General features: G+C 50.1%; 1 protein-coding gene across 1 annotated transcript in view; it reads right to left on the reverse strand.

The window, feature by feature from the left end:
• Cd9 (CD9 molecule) overlaps positions 1-16,476 on the reverse strand; it is a 32,221-nt gene extending 15,745 nt beyond the window's left edge. The window contains exon 1 of the mRNA XM_041639614.1: positions 16,288-16,476. Coding sequence (XP_041495548.1) covers positions 16,288-16,353 — 66 coding nt within the window. The 5' untranslated portion in view covers positions 16,354-16,476. The remainder of the gene's footprint in view (positions 1-16,287) is intronic.
• Between the last annotated feature and the right edge of the window lie 8,262 nt (positions 16,477-24,738).

The following is a 24,738-nucleotide window of genomic DNA, read 5'->3' on the forward strand; positions in this document are numbered from 1 at the left end:
CCAAAGGACTGTTAAAAAAAAAAAAAGCCAAAATGTAATAATGGAGCTTAGGGGTACCTGGCAGCTCAGTTGTTCCTGGCCAAGATTGCAAAACTGGATCCAGCCAGAACCTGTGGAGCTATGTGCCCACTGGGGGAAGGGTAACTGTTAGAAACTCAAGTCTGTGGGCAGATGGACAAGGAGGAGACTAGCAACTCGGTGGGAGGCAGCACGTGACCCTATGGGACAAATCCCAGTCAAAGCACGCTGGGTGTGTTGGGTGTTCCAGAGTGGGGATCTTCCATACCCTGCCCGGACTGGCCATACTTTTATTTAAAAATAAATATAAATATTTAATAAATAAATATAAAAATAAGGGCAAAATTCTTTTTTAGGGGGTTTCAAGACAGGGTTTCTCTGAAGCTTTGAAGCCTGTCCTAGAACTAGCTCTTGTAGATCAGGCTGGCCTTGAACTCACAAAGATCCACCTGCCTCTGCTGGGATTAAAGGCGTGCACCACCACCGCCCAAAATTCTTATCATGCTTTTCCTAGTTGGAGTTAGAGAATCCAGAAAATAGAGAGCAGACCACTCAGCTTGCTGGGATTTCTCCATATTTGGCAGGGGGTGGGATTAAAATAGGATTTCCTGTAGCCCAGGTGTAAACTATAAGCAGCCTCCACAGTACTGAGATTGCAGGCACGTGCCGCCAAGCCCGGTTTATGGGGTACTGGGGACTGAACTCATGGTTTGTGCATGCTAGGAAAGCATTCTATCAGCTGACTCGGTTACACTTCCAGCCCACTCTGCACAGACTGGAGGTAGCTGGTAGCTTCCTCTGCTGTAGAGGGAGGGAGGTGGGCCACGGGGAGTGGAGGAGGTCTGGGAAAAGAGGAGGGTTTTATTTCCTACTTCCTGTTGTCTTTCTGGAAAAAAAACAATGGCTAATTTAGGAAAGGACGGTGGCATGATAGAAACGGAGCGATCAAGAAGCAGGAAGCCCTATAGTGCCACCTGTCACCTGCCTGACTGCAACACCAGTCCCTAGCTGGACGGGGAGGATGCCACCATCACCTGGTGAATTCTAAACATGAGTTTGCCGTGGCTCTGCGAGGTTGCCTGGTGAGAAGGACCCTGTGCAATTCTGGTACTGCCATTGGGAGCTCTGACACACGGCACTTTCCTCCGTCTTTGAGAGTCCTCATTTCCCCTCACCTTACCGTAGCTCAGTGATACATATCTAGGCTGGCCTCAAAGTTGTGGTAATCCTTCTGCCTCAGCCTTCTGAATGCTGCTGGGATTACAGGCCTTCACCGCACGCGCGCGCACACACACACACACACACACGATACTATTTCACTTCCAGCCTTTGAAGGTCAAGGTTAAAGAAATACATAAAACCCTTTGGACACTGTAGGATGCTATAACATGTATGGGGGAAATAGTAATGATAGCGACAATAACAGTAATAAACCTTGAGAAAGACACAGATGAGCGGGGCGGTCACAGGCACTTGGTGGACGTTGGGTGTCCTATGAGCTGAGAAGGTGGCCAGCAGAAACAGGATAATTTGCGACACTGGGTTTCTGTTTCCTGAGACTGTGTGTCTTGGGTAGTGGAGGCAGACGGATAAATTTACCCTTTTCACACCCACAAAATGCTTGCCAGAGCCTGGGACTGGATGGAATGGCAGACAGAGGAGAGGTTGGGCAGGAGGGAGGCTGGAGAGGTGTGCTCAGACCCCAGGCTATGGCCTCTCCTAGGGATCCAGAATGGGCAGGGAGCAGGGAGGGCAGGGTTCTCCCTGGCTTGCCAAGGAAACGACACCAGCTCCTCATTCTCCTCATCAGCGGATGCCCACCGCTCTGCTTTCTGGTTTTTGTTTTGAACACAGTGACGTGGGCACCTGTGGGCACAGCTGCTTACACCGTCCCTTAAGTCAGAAACAGACCGAATTACCAGGATGCAGTTTTGGCCATCCGCTCTGTTTCCAGGCCCTAAAATATCAGTCAAGCTTGAAGAAAGCCACTGAGGCGGAGATAAGGTCCTCTGTGTCCACAGGCAAGCGAGTCAGGCTACCAGGACCTGTGGGCTCCAGGCCTCACGCATCCCCATGGCAACCTCCTCTCGCCAGCAAATACCAAGCCTGGAATGGGCTGAGCGGCCAGTTAGGAGGCTGGGTCAGGCAGTGCCAGCAAGAACACACAGGAGCCCAAGTTGCAGCCCCCACTAATCCTCTCCTTGTCCCCCTCTCCCTCTTGACACTGGAACTCTTAGCTGTGGAAGGGCAAGGATGTGTAGACTGTGCTAGAGGTGGGGGTACTCCCACAGATGGCCCCTCTCCCCAGTTATGAACAAAACTCAGGTCTACTCCAACAGATGGGACACCATGGCCCCTTTCCTCGAGATCACAAACAATTAGCTCATGATAATGTTTAAGGAACCCGGCACGAACTTGAGTTTAAGAAAAGGACTGGCCAGCAGGCTGGGGCCAAGCCTCAGACTTCTGCTCTCTCAGTTTCTACCAAGTGAGCAGCATCCACTTCTGCAGCAAAGCCAAGGGGACCAGGGCCAGACGTCTGCACAGTGACCTTTCCCTCCTAGACCAGTGTCAGCTCAGCAGGAGTGGGAGCTCCTCAGGAGCCTGTGTTTGAGCTCCTGCCCTGGGGCATTCTGATACTTTCTTTCCTATTCATATTCCCTACCCTAGGCTTTTGTTTAAATACCCCACAAGAAGGATGACGGCTTTCTCTGGACTTGTGAGCCTAGAAGAGCCTTCTTCACACCATTGCTGAAAAACAGAGGGGAAGGGAGATTTCCTGTGCCCACGGTCAGGTCCATGTCTGTGGGAGGGGAATTTACGGCCTTAGCTCACAGGGCGCAGACACAGAGAATGGGGCTCCGGCACTCTAACCAACCCAACCCCAAAGCCACAGGAAGTCCACCTGGACTGCTGGCTGGTATCACTGAAGGCCGGGGTGGGGGTGGGAAGCCTGAGAGGCAGTCTCACTGACCGGGCAGCTCCAGCTGAATGATCAAGGCCAGGAAGTTGAGGCAAAGGCAAAAGGCTCGAGTTGGAACCTGCACTTGGCTGCCAAAGGTGCGTTTCCCTCCTCACCCAGCTCTTCTCCAATGACTCAGGGGGTGTGTAAGAGGCTCCCACGGCCAGCCCCATCTGAAGTTTGGTGAAAACCACTCCCTATTATGCGTGAGGGCATATTCGGGCTTCGTGCTACCCCAAACTTTTGAAGAGATTTTTCTTTTTTTACTTTTAAACAAGAAAACACACAACTCGAGTTGTAGGCTCCAGCTTTAGCACTGACTCAATTTCTGGCAGGTGCCAGAGGCAGGTGACGGTGACATAAACAATGGCACAATAGCAACCCACGCGTGCCACGCATGGTGGGATGTGATTTACTCTACTAGCACCTGTCTTTTATAGAGGACCAGGGAGCCTCAGAGACGTTAAGGAACTCACTCAGAACCACACAGTCAGAACAGGAAGGACTCAAGTTGAACCAAGGTTGTAGAGATAAAAAACAATTCCTAAGAATTGTCCAGGTGGGATCAGTGGCCTGGACAGGTTGGACTTGGAAAAATACTCTAGCTTAAACCTTAGTGACAAGGACTTTTCTGCTTGCCTAGTATGATGTCAGCCGCCTGGGGAGGGAGGGCAGAGGCCAGCTCTTTCCTCAGGCTCCCTGTTGTCTCCTCTGCTGAGGGCTGGAGAGGAGGTTGTCCTTGGTAAATAGCTTCAGGGACAGCCACTCAGGTGCCCCTGGTTTTCTGTCCCTGCTCTTCACAGAAGCAGTGGCAACGCTGGTTTGACACCCTCTAGGACAGTGGTTCTCAACTCGTGGGTTGAGACCCCTGGGGGCGTTGACTGACTCTTTCCACAGGGATTGGTTAAGGACCATTGGAAAACAAAGATATTTATATTACAATTCCTAAGAGTAGCAAAATTAGCTGAGCGGTGGCGGCACATGCCTTTAATCCCAGCATCTGGGGAGGAAGAGGCAGGCGGATCTCTATGAGTTCCAGCCTGGTCTACAGAGGGAGTTCCAGAACAGGATACACACAGAGAAACATTGTCGTCTCAAAAACCCAAAACAAAAAAACAAATAAACACAATAGAAAAATTACAGTTATGAAGTAGCAACGAAAATAATTTTTTGGTGGGTGGTCACCACAGCATGAGGAACTGTATTAAAGGCTCGAAGCATTAGGAAGGCTGAGAACCGCTGCTCTAGGATCTGTTTTATTATTTTTTTGGGAGGGGGTGGTGGTGGTCTTTATTGTCCAGAAGGTTCTAGCTAAGAGAATTCAATCCTGTCGTTGGGGAAGTGTGTGTGTGTGTGTGTGTGTGTGTGTGTGTGTATGTGGGGGGTGAGGGGGATGAACTGGAGGGGGAGGGGCTAAGGTCTTAGACTTGGTTTGGGGTAAAGAAAGACTGTTTCTTTCACCTGTCCTGCCTTTCATTCTTTCTGTTGTTTTGAGGCAGGGTCTCATGTAGCCCAGGCTGGTCTCTAACTTGCTCCGTAGCTGAGGATGACCCGGAACTCTGCCTGTGCATCTCAAGAGTTGGGATCTAAGTATATACCTCCATGCTGAACTATTGGGAATGAAAATCCAAGGTAGCTTCTTGAGGTGAGCCCTGACTATGGGGTTAACTTCGCCTCCCTCATCAAACTGGGGGACAGCCAAGAGTAGATGGGAAGGTAATCTCTGTGACACGAGTCCTGGCAGGGGGTTGGGGGGGGGTCAGTTCCAGCTCTGAGCCACCCCTGGAGCCACCTCCACAGCTGGAGGAGGGAGACCCGGGGAGAGGAAATGTTTGGGGTCTGCTCTGTGCCACAAAACATTTAGAGAAAGCTAGGCGGTGCTGTGGCTTCAGGGGCAGCTGACATTAAGGCTCTTACAGACATTGGGTTCTTTCTGTGAGCCAGGAAAGGGACAAGAGCTTTGCACTGAACGCTGCATTACTGCCTGTTACGTAGATAGGGAACATGAGGCTAAGCCACTAATTTGCCACTTCTCAAAGAAGCCTGTGTTTTTAACAAACCAACTCCCTCAATAATTACTCTGGCTCATAAACAACCTTTGTTTTACTTTTGTTCTTGTTTTTTGGTTGTTATTGTTTTTTTGAGGTGGAGTTTCTCTGTGTAGCTTTGAAGCTTGTACTGGCACTTGCTCTGTAGACCAGGCTGGCCTCGAACTCACAGAGATCAGCCTGCCTCTGCCTCCGAAGTGCTGGGATTAAGGTGTGCATTTTGCTCTTTTTTTTCTTTGAGGCAGTTTTTCATGCAGCCCTCACTAGCCTTAAGACAAGAACCTTGAACTGTTTTCTTTTTTTGAGACAGGTTTCTCTGTGTAACAGCTGGCTGTCCTGGAACTTGATTTTTAGGCCCAACTGGCCTGGAACTCACAGAGATCTGCCTGTCTCTGCCTCCAGAGTGCTGGCATTAAAGGCTTTCACCATCATCACCATCACCACCACTTGGTGAACCCTGAACTCTTTATCCTACTTCAGGCATGTGACACCTGGCCCAGGTCCCTTTGATTTTTTTTTTGTAGCATCATGGGCAGTGTGCAGGTACAACAACAACAACAATCCCAGCTGCCCATAAGAAGCCAGGCCCTTAAGAAAGCAACTTCTATTTTGTATCCTGAATTTTGAAAAAAAAATTATACTATTCATATAACTCAACATTTAAAAAATCCAATTGTAAAAATACACAAGTTAAAGAAGCCACTTGCTTCCTTGACTCCTCAGGTTGTTCTGTGTGGCTGGCAGTCTGAGAATGCAGTTTGGACTGCATGCTGCCCTGCCCGGAGCTCTCTATCCTAGGGTTCTAGCACTCTAGGTGGCTTCCACAGTCAGACTCAGTCAGTCAGAGATGAGGAAACAGGCTCGGAGAGGTGAAACAACTTGCCCACATCACAGCATGTTCAGGGTGACTCAGCTGTGGGTTCTCTTTGTCACCTGCATGACACAGGCCATGAGAGAGAAATCTCATTCTTGGTAGAAAGGGTGTGTGTGTGGCTTTACCCTCTAGGGTGTGGGAGAGAATCTAGGGTCACATCGACGCTTTCTCAGGGTATCACCCTAATAATGAGGCAACTTGGTCTGGACAAGTTCAGGAATTATGAAATCCCCCTTGCATAGACAGAGTCAGAATTATTTAAAAACCAGAGCCCGTGGGCTGGGGCTGTTGCTCAGCCGCCGAGTCAGGCCTTGCATGCTTGAGGCCCAGGCTAACCTCTTTTGGATCGAGACATCTCCGTTGAAGTTTCCACTGCCTGCTTGCCAGACACACAGCATCCCCCCCAGCCAGCTCATAAATAATCCCCGTTCTGCTGAAAGCAGGCATTTTGATCTTAACCAAAATCATGTGACGTGTGTGTGTGTGTGTGTGTGTGTGTGTTTTGCTTTGGATTCCAGAGCACCGCACATTTGTTTTCTCCAGTGCACACACCTCACTACCGTGTCCAGGGAGTGGTTAGATGCCCACACCTCCCCTTTCCCCACATTTGACTGTGTGGGCCAGCAGCTCTCACCCATCCACAGAAGTGAAGATGGGCAGGCACGGATCACCTGAGACGTGGGAGTTTCCCCACATTTGACTGTGTGGGCCAGCAGCTCTCACCCATCCACAGAAGTGAAGATGGGCAGGCATGGATCACCCGAGACGTGGGAGGTGACCCTTCTCTTAGAGCTCTCAATTGCACGGCGCAGGTGTGCGGCAGTGTTGGACAACGGCATTCACAGCACTGCTTGGCCGAATCCCCTCTCCCATCACGACATATTTGGGTGCTAAGGCAGACAGGTTTTCCAGATTCTGTGCCTTACCTATCCCATGTCTTGACCCTTTGTACAATCCCTTCCTTCATGTTTTAGGTCTCTTAATTTTCAATGACAAGAGTTCACACATCCACCCTCACACCTACACCCTACCCCTAGGCAATCAATTCACTTGAACTGTTTGCATAGTGGGCCTTCTGGTAGATAACACAGACTTTCTCCTCCGTGTGTGTGTGTGTGTGTGTGTGTGTGTGTGTGTGTTGTGTGTGTGTGTGTGTGTGTGTGTGTGTAGCAGGGTCTCCTACAACCCAGGCTAGCCTCACTAAGTAGTCGAGGAAGACCTTGAACCATAGATCCTCCTTCCTCCACTTCCTAAATACTGAGACGTCAGGCTGGGGCTGCCAGGATCTGTTTATGTGGGGCTGGGGAGTGAAACCAGTGTTTCACACATGCTAGGCAAGCATTTTACTGAAAGAGAGCTATCCCTAGATTCCGTCTCCCTTGTTTTGATATGAGAACACTGGGGCCCAGGTTGCTTCTCTGAGATGATACCACACATAATGTATTGAACTTGACTCGAAGTCATTTTGTCAAGATGCATCTCTTCCACCCCCACTGTGGGAATTGAACCCAGGGACTCTGAAGCTACATTCCCAGTCCCAGAACTGTCCTGTCTGACTTGACGGCTCCTGAGCCGGGCGGGCCTTCCTCAGTCAGCTACCAATGAAGAAGAGCCTTAGCAGGGCCTGGGATTCTTTCCCTTGGCTGCTGGCCTCCTAGCTTTGCCCAAATCCTTGCTCCACTCCACATAAGCAGGACTCTGGAGAGCAGAGCCCTGAGTGACTGGGTGTCACTTCTTATCTTAGCTTTCCACCGCTGTAGTTGCCCACTTCCCCCAGCCTCCGTGGGTCAGGGCTGCCAGGCCGGTCAGTAGCCTAAGGTCTTGAAAACTGGCTTCTGAGATCCAGCCTGGAGCCTCTGCCTGCCCCCCGCAGCGATGAATGACACCAGCTCTAAAGACATACTATGGGGTCCGAGAGGTAACTGCGGCAGGAGGGTGATGTCAGCTTCCTATTACAAAGGACCATGGGCTCTCCAACCCCAGCATTGGCATAATCTAATTTCTGCTTGCAACGAGTTTTCTGGGTCACGTAAAGGTTATGTGCCTTAGACAAAGGGTCAGAATTTGATTAGAGGAAAGCAGATTATCCAAGAGTGTCCCGGGCTGGGAAAGGAGGTCTTTAACATTTGAGTGTTGCCAGGTGTAGAGGTATCCATAATTCCAATTTTGCGGAGGCACGAGGACTATTGAGAGTTTGAGGCCAGTATTGTCTAAACAGAGCATTCTGGGTTAGCCTGGGTTACCTAGTTAGTCTCAGACACTGGCAGCATCATAAAGGTGGTGGTACCCGAAGTGTAAAGGGGCAGCAGGAAGCCACCTTCCTCCCTAGGACTAGCAGTGGTGGTTCCTCAGACTGAAAACACCCATCAGAGCTGGTGTGCGTGCAAACGACTAGCCCTCTGCCCAGTGCTCACTCAGAAGTGACGCGCACTCCAGTACCTACACCTCTAGGCACTGGAAAAGCTTCCCACTGGTGAGCTCACTATTCACGGCTTTGCCCATCTTTTCATTCGGCTTTAATTAACCCACCCCGCCACTCATCGTACTATAAACTCACTGTAGGTGGAAGAGAAGGGAAGATTATGTGGCAAAGGCAGGCATTTCCGTGGAGACAGGATCTTGCCCCCTTCAGTCTGAGGACTGCGTAGACGTAAGAACTTTCTAGTAGCTGGCTGCTCTGCTTCTCTGATTTTTCAGCTTTCACCCCCTAATATCTGACTCTGGGTTTTTATTATTAAGACCAATTAGAATTCGAGCGACATAGAGTACTGCAGAAATCTATTTGACTTTAATAAAATGGTTCAATTTACTTTCTGGTATTTTTAGCCCAAGTCTAGGACAGCTCCAGTGAGCCACATAGGGCCGTGTTGTTTCTGATCTGGACATACTGGCCGTTCAAACTGGGGCCTGCGTGAGTGAACAGGGGCTGCCTTCTGATGCCGGGAAGCTGTCTGGAGGTGGGGTGTCAGTGGGAGTCAGCTACTGAGCTTCCCCGGGTGTGAGCAGTGTTCAAAGGACCCCCGATGGGCATCGGGTCATCTGTGAAGGCCATTTCTGTCCCTCTGCACAGTGTCAATCGTGTGTACTGTGCAAGAAGGACTTAGCACCCAGGCTGTTGTTACTTCTCCAAGTCATCAGTTTCCAATCCACGGAAACTTCCTTAGAATCCAATTAACAAAGGGGCAGTTTCCAATCTAGACTGTTTTGTCTCTTCCTGTCACTTGACCAGGTGGTTTGTTGCCTCCCAACCCCTACCCCTGTCCAAAAAGACATTCTGCCTGTCTCAAAGTCCCCAGAGGAGAGGAGGAGATAAGGCTGGGTCAAGTCTCCCAAGCTCTATGGAGTAGGAAGAGGAATCACCAACGAGCAAAACCTGCCCGGAAGCTTATGAAGCTGAATTCCTTGTGTGGATTAGATGGAAAGTGAGTGTCAACCATTCTTTCAGTAATGACCAAGCAGAGAGTCAGTGAAGACGGGTGGGGAGACGACACCCCAGCCCAGCCTGCCCTGGGTTGTCCCCGGAATTCAGGGTTCCATTCTGTCTCTTCTTTTTGATAGTGGGGACTCCTGCACGCCACACCTCTAATCCTAGCACTTGGGACGCAGAGGCAGGTGGATCTCTGTGAGTTTGAAGACAGCCTGGCCTACAGAGCGAATTACAGGACAGTCAGGGCTGTTCCACAAAGAAACTCTGGCTCGAAAAAAGTTAAAAAAAAAAGTTTTAAAAACACGCGGTGCCCTCAGAGATCAGGAGGTAGGGGATCCCTAAGAACTAGAGGTATCGATGGTTTTGTGCTGGGAGCCAAACTTCATTTCCCTGAGAGAGCAGCAGGTGGTCCTAACCACTGTGCCATCTCTAAGGCCCCCACAGCGCCAGCCGGGAACTTTTGTTTATTTTTTGTTGTTTTGTTTTTGTAGCAATCCACATGAGACAGTTATTGACAACCATGCTGATTGAGACTATTCAAAGCTGTAAATCCTTTTCACTGATGTCCAGACCAAGAGAAGGATTGAGCCTCTCTCTGGAAAGCCTCCTGGTGCCCAAGCTCAAGGATTTAGCATTTAAAAAGGCAAAACCCCAAAGATACACCAAAGCTCCATGATGGGCAGAGTAATCTTTGTTGTTGTTGTTGTTGTTTTTCGAGACAAGGTTTCTCTGTAGCTTTGGAGCCTGTCCTGGAACTAGCTCTGTAGACCAGGCTGGTCTTGAACTCACAGAGATCCGCCTGCCTCTGCCTCCCAAGTGCTGGGATTAAAGGCGTGCGCCACCACCGCCCGGCTTTGGGCAGAATAATCTTGAAACGTTCATTCACGGCCGAGCACAATAGGTATTTTAGATATAACTTGCCAATTATTTTGGTTAACACATCTGGACCATTGTCATGGAAATCTCAACTGTGTTGCCAAGGCAGATTGTTGTGGGGAAGGGGGGAGAGAGCTGGGAACTGTCTGAGCGAATCCCAAATGGAGTTAGGACAAGATGGCATTAATCTAGTTATTTCAGGTTTTTTTTCTTACTTATTCATTTACACTTTTAAATACCCTCTATTATTCCCCCATTCATTCCAGGAAGTCACTTGTGTCAAAAACATGGGATCCAGGAGGTTACCTGGAAACCAAGGAAAACAAACCAATACAGGGGCCACCCATGATCTGAGGTTCATGTGCCTCCGGGACAATAAAAGGGGGTAATCATAACAAACCAACCATGAATAGTGTTTTTCCCCTTGGAAGAAATTCCCACTAATTTCATGGGATTCCCTAAAAAGGTTATGACCTCCAAGTCTACAATAGCATAGATATAATACTTATTAAAACTTAGCCGGGAGTGGTGTTGGCCCACGCCTTTAATCCCAGCACTTGGGAGGTAGAGGCAGGCAGATCTATCTACCTCTGAGTTCCAGTCCAGACTGGACTACAGAGACCCTCTCTCACAAATCAAAACCCAAAAAAAATCCTCCACAGAAACCAAAACAACAAACCCCCAAACAACACCCCCATTAATTCATGACTAAGTATTTTCTAGGGTGGACAGGGTAGGAAATTACCCGGATGGATATAATTTTTATAGAATTGTCTCATCTGGGGACAGGATGTTGCTTTCCACAGCTGCATGCCACCACTTGACGGAAAATGAAAATGTCCCTGGACCAGCCTGACTTTTTCCACAGAATGGAGTAGCCAGGTGACGTACAGTCAGACCTCCAAAACACAAAAACATACAAAAAATACTAAGACTGCCCCCCCCCTTTTTTTTAACGAATCCAGAATTTCTTTAGTTGAAATATATTTCTTCTGGTGGTAGTTCATGTTAGGACTCCCCGCTCCTTTCCCCATTAAACTTCCTTCCCATGTAAGTCCTGTCTGATGGCCAGTCTGTCCCTCCTCACCCGTGGTTTTACAACAGTTCAGGGCCAGGGAGATTTTCCAGTCTTTGACTTGGGGAGGTTGTTACTCTCTGTGTGTAATAAGTAAAATACATTTCTGCAAGGCTTTCACAGGAGAGTAGAAACAAAACCCAAAACTTTGAGGGCTTGGGGGCTGCAGCTCAAGGGTAGAAAGCTTGCCTCCCATGCCCTGCCCAAGCCTGTGGGTTCAGTCACCAGCATCAAAAACAAAAGAATAAAAAAGTTGGCAGATCCTATTAAAGTTCCTCTGATTCAACCGGGACAGAGAGGAACTCAGAGGTTACAATTCCATTTCTCTCCTCAGCGCCTCACGGGTTTATCTAGAACACTTAAGACAGCAACAGTATGCAAAGCCACCAGGACCCTGAGAGCCGAGCCCCTGCCTTGTCCCCCAGCCAGAAATACCCAGTCAAAAGCCATCTACCTACCTCCATGTGTTACCAAAGAAAAGGTGGTGGTTTGTTTGTTTTGTTTGTTTGTTTTTGTAAATCCAAGATATTTTTAGGTCCCAAACTGTGCGGTGACCAATCTGAGGCCACATCTCCTCAGAAAAAATGAACTGAAGCAAAAACCAGACAGAACCACCCCCGGATACACAGGCCTACGTGTAAGATTAAAGGTTCACGTCCACCACACTTCCCGAAGGGATGGCTGAGAATGGCAACTCGTGAATGCAGAAGCAGGGGAAGTCTCCTTTAGGGGAGCATGCACTGACCAGCCACCCCAGATGCACTCCTATAAGGCTGCATAGCAAAGCCCGTCCGAATTTGGGAAGTAACCAGTAACTGGCAGCCAGCAGCCAGGGCTTCTCTGGATCCATAGCAAGCTCTGGAATGTTGCCACCGGCACTTTGAAAACAGGGGCAGAGTCTGTGAGAGAGGAGTGTGGGTGTGTGTGAGAGCGAGCGTGAGTGTGTGCACATGAATCCAATTCTTGCCGCCACCCAGAGATCCGGATTCCTGATCTTGGTCGTCGGTAACTATGGTTGGGGTGAGGGAGAAACCAAAGATCCAGGCGGGGGCCAGGTCCCATTTTCCATCCCGGTGCAGACACTTGGCCTCAGCTCACCCGCTCCCCGACCTGCCAGCTCCAGCACAAGCAGGGCAGTGTTACTCCAGCCCAGGCGCTCTGTGGGAAGCCATTTTATGCAACAGTTCAGTCCAACATCCAAGTCAAACAACTTCTGAGAAGCAGCAAGCTGTGTGAGGAGGGGCTCTCATCCCAGCCACCCCTCTCCAGAGTCTGCCCCGACTCAAACCCAGATGCCTTAGAAGCCCCTACAGGCTCTGCACCTTTATTTCCAGGAGTGTGGGTGTCCCTTCCTCCCTGAGTCAGATATGTGGCAACACACAAAATGGAGTCAGTGTTTTGCTTTGGAGGATGAGGCTGGCTCGGACGGCAGGGAGATGTGGAAAAGACGGAAGGCCGCGTGGGAGTGTGGTCTAATCTGTGGTTTAAACATCAACACTTAACTAGGGACCTACTAGTGAAGCATAGTATAATAACTACAGGTGGACGCTGACCTGCACGTACTAGGTCTCTGATGAGCACGCAGCAGCACTCAGGGGAGGGGGACGCTGACTCCAGGGCCTTGCTCTGACCTTTACGGGCTTGACCACAAAAGGTCAAGGCAAAGGAACACACACAAGAGAACCTGAAGTTAAGGAGACCCCGCCTAGGGGGAGGGAAAGCCCCGGGAGCGGTTTGTTCACAGGTCAAGGTCAAGATCCAACCAGAGGTGGTGTGTGTGTGTGGCAGGAGGTTGTTCTGCAGCCTGAACTTGAATGGATCATTGAGATCATTTGCATCAACTCATGGATTTTGAGGGTGAAACTAGTGTGGATCAGAAAAGTGAGCTGCCTGTAATTTCAAAGTAATCTGGAGACAAAGCTGCTCTCAGCCAGGCTCTGAACCCCATCCAACTCTCTGCCTATGTCTTCTAAGTAGCTTCCAAGCAGATAAGGCCATCTCTGGAGGAAGAGGACAACTGCTTTGCTATTTCCGTCCTTTGGGATGGAGCAGGGGCAGAAAGACGGGACAGAAGCAGGGCATGACTCTCTTAGTAGGGTCCATCTGTCCCTTCCTAGCCTAGGAGGATGGAAGTCCTCACTACGCAGGCTCAGGATCTGGGGGGATAGGGAGGGTGGGGAAAGATCAGACAGAGGTAAGACCTTCGAGCAAGGCCAGTCTGGCTGCCTAGTAAGACCCCAAACAAAAAAATTATGGAAAAGGTCACATTCCTGGCCTGGCCCAAGGCTAGTCACTATATTGTAGCCTGAAATACCCTACCACCTGCCATTCAGTTATTAGAAAGATGTTTTCTTTCTTGATCCTTTCTCATTAAATTTTCTCTTCTCTCCTTTTTAGAGGGAGCGAAGGGATAGACATGAGGTCTGAGGGAAATTCAGGAACAACCAAAATAGGCTGGGGAGGTTTGGCCCGAAGATATTGGAAAAACGGACTGACGCTGGCGTGGTCGTGGGCATGAGACACCCCGCGTCAAGAGGGCAGGCTGGGAAGGCTCAGCCATCAAGGAGCAACCACAGGGGACATAGTCAGGCCTAGACAAGAGACAAGGTTTCCTTTTCACATCTCCCCTCTGCTCCACTGTCCCACATAACTAAGGCTGGCTTCTCTTTGGATTCCCATCCCCTCAGGATCCTCGGCACACAAAGGTGGCCCCTGCTTTGCAAACCCTACATCAGGTTCCACATTCATAAATCACTGGTCTCAAGAGAGGGAGGCGGTGACAGGTGACATCATAGTAATCCCAGCGGTCCCCTGAGATCATAGCCTGTCATGAAGATATTTTGAGGAACTTCATCCTACCCTCAACTCCCACCCAAAAGCCAAACCCAGCTGGGTGCCTCATGTGATAATATCCTGTCACTTGACCCTGAGTAGCCACTGAACCTTTCACGGACCAGATTTCTGCTCATCAATGGGTAAAATGGGGATAGCACTTCCTTCTCCTGCTATATCTTGGGGCTATGGGAGGCCTTTGCAGATTGTAAAACACTTTACACAGAGACTATAAGGGGGGGGGCTTTGTCCCTATTGGACCCCAGAGTAGGACAGGTATAATAATAATAACTTAGGAAATTGCCCACCCCCTAAATGGTAAGTACTAGCTCAGCTTGCCATCTTGGGCAAGTCACTGCCCCTGGCACTCTATTTCTCCCACTGTGAACAGGAAGGCTGGCATCTACAAGTTGGTGCACAATCTCTAAGCCCTTCCAGAGTGAGAGTGTTCTGTTTCAATAGTCAACCAGCAGCGTCTAAGCGGGCAGGGAGCTCTGGGTAGGAACGGAGTGGCAGGCAGGAGACAAGCTGGACAGATTGCGGACCAGCAGGCAACAGACTGAGTAGACATAGGTTGGCCATGGGCACCTCCCCTTAGCCCCTTGCCATGGGTGCAGATGGGGGATGCAGACATGCTGTGGCACTGTGTGGTTCCCCCTAGCCCTAAAGTTTCACCCCATCTAGGCAGGCATCTGCGGACTAACCAACAGACAGGCAGGGAAGGGATGGCTAGGGTAGGGTGAGGAAAACTCCCCAAAGGACAGGGCGCGGTTGGGTGGAGTCAGCTGTCTTTAGACTTTGTTCTGTGGTGCTTAAGCAGATGAGAGGCTCAAGCCAAGCCTCCTAGCTGGCTTGCTTGTTTGTCTGCCAAGCTGGGGAAACACCGGGAGGGAATCTGACGTCCTCTTTAAGTTGTATGGGTGTGGTGACTCCTAGAAATCCAGCGCTACCTCCCAGGGTGCAGAACACTTCCACACAGCAGCCTCGGAAAGAAGTAAATATTACACCTGCCAGCTGGAGGATGGTAAACATCCCGACGGCCACTCCAAGGAATAGTGCACTTTTTTTTTTTGGTTAAAAGTCTTCGGTGGCACGTAACTAGTTTCTAAACCGTCATCTCTCTTGAGAGTGTGACACAGGGATTGCCTGGCCAAGCCATTTTCTGCTTGCCTGGGATCAAATGTTGTTCATTTGTGTGTAGGGGTTGTGCCGTCTCAGAAGTAGGACACAAGGGTCGTCCTTGTATTTCCTTGCTCCTGTCCCTTAGAAAGCGGACACTCTAGCTGTTTTCCCCAGACTTTCAAATGCAGAGAGGTTAGGGAGTGTCTACTAGTTCCTCCCACCTCCCCCGCCCCCGTCTTCTCCAGGTGAACGGCCATTACTGGCGGCCCCGCCTGGTCATTTCTAGGCCGGTAAGGCTTCGAGCCCATAGTACCTCATTACTCAGGAAATGCAGAAACACCCGACTTATTCCACCAAGAGGCGCCGGTAGGCACCTTCCCCTCCCTCCTCTCCCTAACTCTCCCAGAGTTCTCTCCAGCCAAGATAGTTATCGCTCTTGAAAAAGAATCAAGACAATCTAGTCTTTCAGGTAGCTTGGAGAGAGGAATGGACGTTCTCACGGGACCGAGAGTCCAGACCGGGAATATGTAAAGTCCGTCCTCCAGGTACAGAGGACTCCCCCACCCACTCCCTCTGCAGAGTGAGGGTGCCAGGAGCCCTTTGTGGGAGCCCCTTTGCCACATATGAGACCACCGAAGTGGAAGTCACTCGCTGCCCTGCTCGCCAGGAGCCTCACGGGCCAGAAAGGGCCTCGAGTTACTCGAAATGGGGTGCTCCGCACCTCCCCGCCACCTTCCCCTCTAGCAATCGGGGGTGCTCCGGGTGACAGCGGGCACAGACCCAATCTCAAATCCTCGGAGGCAGAGGGACCCGGGAGCGGAGTTCACAGCCCGGGCCACCAGGACCCCTGCTTCTCCCGCCCACCTGCCCGTCCCGCCCGCGGCCAGCTGGCAGCCGTCGCGCCTTTCTCTTCTCGCCCGGAGTCCGTCTGGCGAGCGCAGTACCAGCTCCCCGAGCTCCCGGCCGCCGGGACACCCACGGCTCCGGACGCCGTCCCGAGCTCCAGAACAGGTGGCCTCGGAGACGAGCGCGCGACAGTCGCCTCTCACTCACCCAGAAGATGAAGTTAAATCCGAAGAGCAGGTATTTGATGCACTTGCTACCTCCTTTGACCGGCATGGTGTAAGCTGGACTTCCGTGGGACAAGAAGCACGCACGACTGGGACAGAAGGGACGCGGCAACGGACTGAGACACGCTGAGGCTGGGGGCTGGACTACGGCTCCACTTTTAAAAAGTGCCACTCCTTACGGCGACCGGCCAGCTGCGCTGCGCATGTGCCGAGGAATGCCGACCCCGCCCCCCGGCCCACCTGCCCCGCCCATGCCTCATCCCCTACCCAGACCCAGGTTCTTGGGCTCCGGCTCCACAGCAGTCTGGAGCTCGTCGTGCACCCTGCTCTTTCGGGTCTCGTTCCAGAGATCCTTTTCCTTTTTCGACGTCCTCCTTCCCACCGTCTTGGGAGGGGGGTCTTTTCAGACCTCCAGGCCCGGCTGCTTTTACCCGGGTGTTAAATGTAGGCCTCGCCTTTCCGGTTCATTCCGGGCGCGGCGCCTAGGAGTTTAAGTTGGAAGACCCCCGAGGGTCATCTAATCTAAAGGACCTTTTCAGATTCCCAAGACAAGTCTGCCGGACCCTGTTTGCCTGCCTTGATCCTCTCCAACATCTCCTTGTAAACCTTTCCGGACTGAACATACTTATTTGAACACTGTGGCCACTAGAATGCTCCAGATGCCAATCTGAGCATTTCTCCTTTGCTCACAATAGTTCTTTATTAGCAAACTTAGGCCAGTTGAAATTTACTCCTCGCATTCCCTACCCCACCTGGTGCCACACCCTTGCTCTGTCCCACCTCGCAGCCGGCAGTAGAGCGTGACTGGCTGCCCCTGCCTCCTTTACCTGTGAAAATTCTATCGTGTTTTATCTTTTATTTAAGTTTAAACTTATTGTTTCGTTTGAGACAGAGTCTTACTACATAGTTCTGTCTGGCTTGGAACTAGCTATATAAACCAGGCTGGCCTCAAATTCATAGAGACCTGCCTGCCTCTGCTGTGGGATTATAGGTGTGTACCATCATGCCCCGCAATTTCATTATTTCTGAGGTAAGGTCTAGTTATCCGTGCAGCCTTGGGGACCTGGAATTTGCTTATGTAGCTCAGGCTATCCTGAATCCCAAATCCTCCTGCGCACGTAATGCTAGTGGGCCACCACATCCTGCTCCATGGCTTTTTAAAATCTTTCTTGATTCTTCTAGTCCAGCGAGGAGGTTGTTCTCAACATCCTCTGCAGTATTCTCTCCCTCAACCCGCAGGAAGTTCCCTTAGAGCTCTTTATGGCAAAAGCAAACCATACTCATTACAGAAACATCAGAAAATACCGAGAAGCAAAAAGAACGTGAGTTAAAAATTTCACCCGGGTTACCCAGTGCGTTGGAGGCCAATCTGGGCTTACATGAGAGCCTGTCTCCAAAAACAAAACACCCAAACAAAGACAGTTTTTCGGGTAGCCAAACCAGCCTCTGTTAGCACAGACAGCTCCCTCTTCGTTATTATCAGTGGACAGGTTTCATTAATCGATCCGCTTAAAATGATTTTTTTTCACAGTCCACTTTAGTAAGGTTCTTCACTGGGGGCAGGAGCTGAAAGCAGCAGACTTTCTCCTCTTCCTTCTCCGAAGCAGCTGAGAAGTGAGGGAGGGAGATGGGCAGGAGACTCGGGGTGGGGTGGGGTGTTCAATTTAGGGGTCTCTGAGAGCTCAGAGGAGAGACCCTTGATCTTCCATTTTTAGGATGAGTATCCCAACTATCCCAAAGTGAGAGTTACAGTTAGGGAAGCCTGGCAAAGCTGGGACTTGGGGGGGGGGGGGCATGGTCTTAGGGAGAGAACTCCTGAGGATGAGAGGATGAACTGCAGGGGTTCCAGACGGAGGCCCAGGAGACTAGGTGGGAGGGGGGGGGTCTGAGCTGGAGATAGGTATACCTCTAAGGGCTGTTTCATTTGTTCTTAATTTCCTTAGGTCTTACTACATCTTACCAAGTACAACACCACAAAGTCACCTCTATCCATGGATACATGGTGTAAGAGACCCTAACGGGCAATTTCATGGATGTCCCTAAGTCAGTCGACAGCCCCCTAAGCTTGGGGCCATGGTGGAAGCCAGGCGTGGGAGGAGCTGTGTGTGAAGGCACAGAAACAAAAACATGGCAGCTGTCTGTGTCGAGGCAGGGGTGGGGGAAGCTATCCGCAGTGGGGAGCTGGGTGGAGGACAGGGAAGGAGAGGCAGAGCCCTAACTTGAGTCTCCTGCCAGGAGGGGTGGATGTCAACAGTGCTCTGCTGATTTAGTAACTCTCTGAGGATGGCTCCGTTAGGACGTGTGTCACAACCAGGGACGGGGATAGGCTAGAGAAACAATGCCTCCTTCTTCTAGGGGAACTCCATCCTTTTTGGGAGAATAGATCTAAAGAAAAGGCTTTATCTACTTGTACCCCCTCCTGCCATGGGAGAGCAGGGTTCAGCAAACATTTCCATCTGAAACAGAAGCTACTTTGGGTAACTGTGAGTGCTGAAGGAGGTAGTCCCCACCTTCGTTCCCCACCCCATTGCCATCACTATTATTTATACCCGTGGAACAGCTTAAGAACTCCGTTATGTATAATCAGAGTTTTCTTTCTTTCTTTCTTTCTTTCTTTCTTTCTTTCTTTCTTTTTTCTTGCAGAATCTCAGTCTGGCCTTGAACTGGAAACCCCCCTGCCTGAGAGCCCAGTGCCACTCAGTGTGGCAGCCTTATATGAGAGAATTGGACCTGGAGTGAGGAGATCCACATCTCGTCCCTACGCTATGGCTTAGTTGGACAGGTCAGCTCCTGTCCTTGGACCTTGTGTGGTGCAGTGATGTTCATTCTGGGCTTAACAGTGTTTGTTACAGGACCTCAGTGCTATAAGCAACCAGGAAAAGGGAGGGATGGAAAAAACGTGGTTTGCTTTAACTAGAAGAGGAAAATGTGGGTAAGCCCTGAGTCAGAGATCACATGGTGGCAGCCAGGCCTTCCAACTTTTTTGGAGTTGGGACTGGGGAAACTTTTTCTGCCTTCCCTGGGGGTATCCTGTTTCAGGAAAACCCCCTTAACTCAGGGGTCCATGTTGGCTCTTGTACTCCCCCTAGTGGTAAAGTTTAAACACATCCGACCAAGCCGACTTTCGCTTCCTCCTGTCTCATAGACTACTCACCCTCCCACCCCAGGTGTGGGCCCCTGCATGCGCAGTCACAGGCAAGATTCTTCTCCCTGCCAGAAGCCTCCTCCTGTGCCACATGCATGCTGGGTGCCCACGGAGGACAGAAGAGAGGATCAGATTCCCAGCAACTGGAGTTATGGACAGTTGAAAGCCGTCATACGGGTGCTGGGAATTGAACCGAGGTCCTCTGAAACGTAGTTACAAGACAGTGCACTTAACCGCTGAGCCAGCTCTCCATTCCACCAGAGTTCTTACAGAAAAGAGGGAGGAGTTTCCTAACCGGAGGATGAGAGGTGAGGCCAGAAGCCCAGATTGTGGCTGTGTGCCAAGGAACACGGGATGCCTTTGGAAGCTGGGCCAGGTGAGGAGATGAATTCTCCCCCACAACTGTCAGCAAGAACAAGTATACTACTGCCCGCTTATTTTAGACCTCTGACCTCTGGAATGGTAAGGTAATTAAATGCATTATTTTAAGCCACGACATTTGTCATAATTTATTACAGTAGCAGAGGGAAATGGACACAGCTATTAAAAATAAACATTGTGACCCGAGTGTAAAATCTGTGGGATCCTACATGCAAAATGAATTTTCTCTTCTGTCTTCCTTTCATTCCGCACCCAAGCCCCGCCTTGCCTCTGACTCGCCCCTTTGTCCTTAGCCTCTTACCTGCTGAGTGAATAGGGGTTTTGCTTACTAATGTCTCTCGTGTTGTTGCCGATGGGCATCTCGGGCACTGCCCAGTGAAGAACTGCAGCAGTCAGGGCTCTTGAGAGGAATGGAAGGTATAGACTGAGTTTATATTAAAGGATTTGCTGAGGTGGCTTACCCTATGTGATTTGACTAGTCACCCCCATAGTGGCTTTCTTCACACTGCAGAAGCTGGAAACTGTGGGTGCTCAGTCTGTGAGCACCCCAGACGGGTGTGCCGAGGGCCTGGAGGATTCTTGAAGAGGGACTGGTCTTCAGTCCACATTGGAAGCCTGATGAAGTTGGCATCAGGGGAGGAAAACAGCGGCAACAGCGGTGATGGCGGCGGCAGAGTCGAACTTGCCAACGAGATGTGAAGGCAATGGGGCAAACAGCAAAGTGTTGTCCTGGGGTCTCCCTTATCAGGGCTGCTGCCTGGTTAAGACAACCCTCACAGGTGTGCCCAGCAGCCCATCCTGAGTGATTCCAGACCCAGTTGAGATGGAAAGACTAAACCATCCCAGGAAACAGATCCAAATAGGGTCTAGTGTTCGAGGTGAAGGTAAGACCTCAGGCTTTGTGATTCTGACTCACATTGGTTCCTCATCTTTCCTTGCTCTTGTTGTCTCCCGTAATGGGGCCGCACCCTCAGAAGTCGGCACTATCCTCCCCACTGCCCTGGCTCACTGTTCCCCGGCTTTTCTAGTCTGCATACCTCACCAGATGGCACCGAGGAGAGCGCTCTGTCCGCATCCGTAACTGTTTTTGTTACACTGAACACACACACCCAGCACAAAGTCCATCTGTGTATTGGTGTGGTTTTGATCAAGTTTTCATGGGTAGGGTGAGTGAGGGGGTTTCAGACGCAAGCACTCTAAAAATTCCTTTTGGTCTTTATAGTCAGCTGCCAGATGCTAAAACCTGGAATACAGAGATCAGCCTGGCCCTGTGCAAGGATGGCACGCAAACCTGGGAACTGTCTAATAGTGTGCAGCTAGATGGGAGAAAGGGCTGAGGAAGGAGATGGACACAGTCAGTGTGAATGAACAGTGTAATGGTGGGTATGTATGTAAGAAAACACCACGGCGAAACTCATCGTTTCGTGTGCTGGCTAACGTGCAGTGACGAGGGGCTTGGGAGATGGCTCACTTGTCACACAACCGCTGAGGACCAGAGTTTGGGTCCCTAGCACTCTGTTAAACGCTTCTCAAAGTGACTGTAATCTTAATATGTGGAGGACAGACGCTGTGGTGGATCCCAGTACTTGGGAGGCGGTGGTAGGTGGATCTCTGAGTACGAGGCCAGTCTAGTCTATAGATTGAGTTCCAGAACAGTCAACGATATACAGAGAAGCCCTGTCCCAAAAAAGCAAAAACAACAACAACAACAAAAACAACAAACTCCCCAAAAACCCAGAACACCCTTTGAATATCTCTTGCATCTAAAATTCCGTTTCCTGCAGACAACTTTGACTCCTGCCCCACACCCAGCCCTTCTCAGCCTCGTGACTGTCCTCTTCACCTGTGACTGTCCTCTTCACCTGTGGTGACTGTCCTCTTCACCTGTGGTGACTCTCCTCTTCACCTGTGGTGACTGTCCTCTTCACCTGTGGTGACTGTTCTCTTTACCTGTGACTGTCCTCTTCACCTGTGACTGTCCTCTTTACCTGTGACTGTCCTCTTCACCTGTGGTGACTGTCCTCTTCACCTAGGACTGTCCTCTTCACCTTTGACTGTCTTCTTCACCTGTGGTGACTCTCCTCTTCACCTGTGGTGACTGTCCTCTTCACCTGGGACTGTCCTCTTCACCTGTGACTGTCCTCTTCATCTGTGGTGACTGTCCTCTTCAACTGGGACTGTCCTCTTCACTTGTGACTGTCCTCTTCACCTGGGACTGTCCTCTTCACCTGTGGTGACCGTCCTCTTCACCTGTGGTGACTGTCCTCTTCACCTGGGACTGTCCTCTTCACCTGTGGTGACTGTCCTCTTCACCTGTGGTGACTGTCCTCTTCACCTGTGGTGACTGTCCTCTTCACCTGTGGTGACAGTCCTCTTCATCTGTGACTGTCCTTTTCACCTGTGACTGTCCTCTTCACCTGGGACTGTCCTTTTCAGCTGTGGTGACTGTCCTCTTCACCTGTGACTGTCCTCTTCTGTGACTGTCCTCTTCATCTGTGACTGTCCTCCGCACATGTCCGTGCAGAGCAGTTAGCTCTTGCTGGGCCTTCCAACTTGTATCCCTTTCTGCTCTGCCCTCTTGCTCAGCAAGACAAATTGTGTCTCAGGATGTCCCTCTTGGAAGGTGGGGTGCTATGAAGAAAACCAGCGTTTAACACGGTCCATTTGTTGTGAAGCTCGCCTCACCTTTCCTTGCTCATCTTTCCCGTTTGAAGACTTCTCAGTCCCGTTACTACCTCTGAGTAAGTTTTTGGTAATATCTTCTTATAAAATGAAGCAGTCTTAGAGTGTGTATTATCTACTCTACTATTCCAGCTAAAACGTCAGCTCTGTAAAGAAGGACGCCTTGGCCGTTCTTGGTGCAGCTTATGTGCTTTGACCAGGTCGGGCACAAAGTTGTCGTATAGTAAATATAGAATGTACAAGAACCTGATCCTGGATCTAAGATGGACAGGAGAGCTTTTTGCTCTCCCTTCTGCATCACTCTCTACAATTCTGCTTGCTCTTTCAGGGTGTCTCATGCACCCCGATGTCTGGGTTATTCACCGCCTTCCCCAGCCCCAGTTCCTGGTCTTTCGCCATTTCAGTTTAGCCCTCTCTGAGGCTAGCTGAGCCATTACTTCCCCAGCATTGTCGCCATCAAAGGTTACTTAGGTCCACTCTCATAGCATATTCCTATGGCGACTTCTCTTTTATTTGTCATTTATTTATTTTAGCTTTTTTTAAAAACAGGGTTTAAGTACATATTCTGTGTACACCAGGCTGCCCTCAAACTCAGGGAGTTCTGCCTGTTTCTGCCTCCCAAGTGCTGGGATTAAAAAAGTGTGCCACTATGACTGGCCCTTTATTAATTTTTTTTTGAGACAAGATTTTTTATCTTTAACCCATGTTGACCTGGAACTTAGTTTGTAGCCCAGACTAGTCCCAGAACCCAGAGCCATCCTCCTGCCTCAGTCTTACAAATATGAGCCTTCCTGTCCAGCTACTTGTTTCTTTTTGACTAGACTTGTCAAAGATCCAGTCTGGGCTATGACGTTACGCCTTGAGCTTTTACAAAACAAACAAACGCTCCCAAACTTGACCCTCAGCTCAGTTTCAGAATGCGGAAACCAAGCCTCTAGAACTAAACACGGCCCGGTGTCTGTTACACTTGGGGCATGATTCTCACTGATATTGAGGAGCCCATTTAGTATGCAGATGCCCTCTGAGGTTGAGGTCTTATCATCACTTGTAAGCAAAGCAAACAAGTCACAAAGGTTTATTAACTTTTGAGGAAGCCTGGATTTGAATAAACTCAGATGGCCCAACCCCAGAGCCTCGGGCTAGAAGACTGTTTCCAGGGTGAGCCGATGTGTTATTTTTGGCACCACTTGGTGCTTTTTTCCTATTGACTGACTGAAAGGAGGTCTCTGTTGCTCCTGCTGTGCCAGCTTGACCTGGGATATCTGGGTTTATGGGGATGCTGCACCTGGCCCCCTTCACTATTTGGTCCTTTAATCGTAGAGGGTGAGGAAGAGGCTACAGGTGGCGACCTGGGATTGTGCTAGCTTGAGGTTACCTGCAAACAAACCGATTCTCATGTGAGTTTGAATGTTGGTTTTGTCTTTGTCTGTCCCTCCTAAGCTGTTCCTTCCACAGTAGCATGGAGATCATAGCTCTTTCCGAACCATGAAAGATGGGTAGGTGGGTGGGAACCCTGGGGGACCTGCTCTTGGCTTAGTGGGAGGCAATGGTGACTGCAGGTAATACCAGCAGCTTCTCTTCAGGGTACTTCTGGATTCAGCAGAAGAGACTCTGGGGTGTGTGTGTGTGTGCTCGCATGTGCCGCGTGCATGTGTGTGTGTGTGCATGTGTGTTTCTTTCATAGGATGGAAGAGAAGAAGGAAAATATTAGCAGTCACAGGTCTACACTCCAGGGCATTCACCTGGTTGCTATGACAACCTAGGCAAATTGCTTTGCTTTTCTGAGACTCCATTTCCTTATCCATAAAGTGGGCTGATATTCCTGTGTGATCGGTGAGAACCAAATGAGCTATTGGATGCGGAAGTGCTCTATAAACTGGAGACATAACAAAGACCCTTTAAACTTTACTTTTTACTTATGTGTGTGTGTGTGCCATGCGTGTGAGTGCTCACAGGACTCAGAATAGGGCACTGGATTCTCTGGAGCCAGATGTTGTGGGAACTCCTTTCCGCCCATAGCTTTTTGGGTACCAGTATTAAGGCGTGGCTTCTGTGTGCAGACTTGATTGCTTATAAGGGAGAGGAAGGGTCTTGCTCATTCTCTTGGGAGGTCAGAGCAGAAGCAAGCTTGTACAATTGTTCATATCTCCCTGGGCAGAGCGGCAGGGCATGGCGGCTTCCATCTTGTCCGGTATTCTGTGAGTCTGTGTTTCCCTTTGAATCCCA

This window comes from Microtus oregoni, unplaced genomic scaffold (genome assembly GCF_018167655.1).
Source record: "Microtus oregoni isolate MIOR12 unplaced genomic scaffold, Mior012 000002F_ref0000024, whole genome shotgun sequence".
NCBI lineage: Eukaryota > Metazoa > Chordata > Mammalia > Rodentia > Cricetidae > Microtus > Microtus oregoni.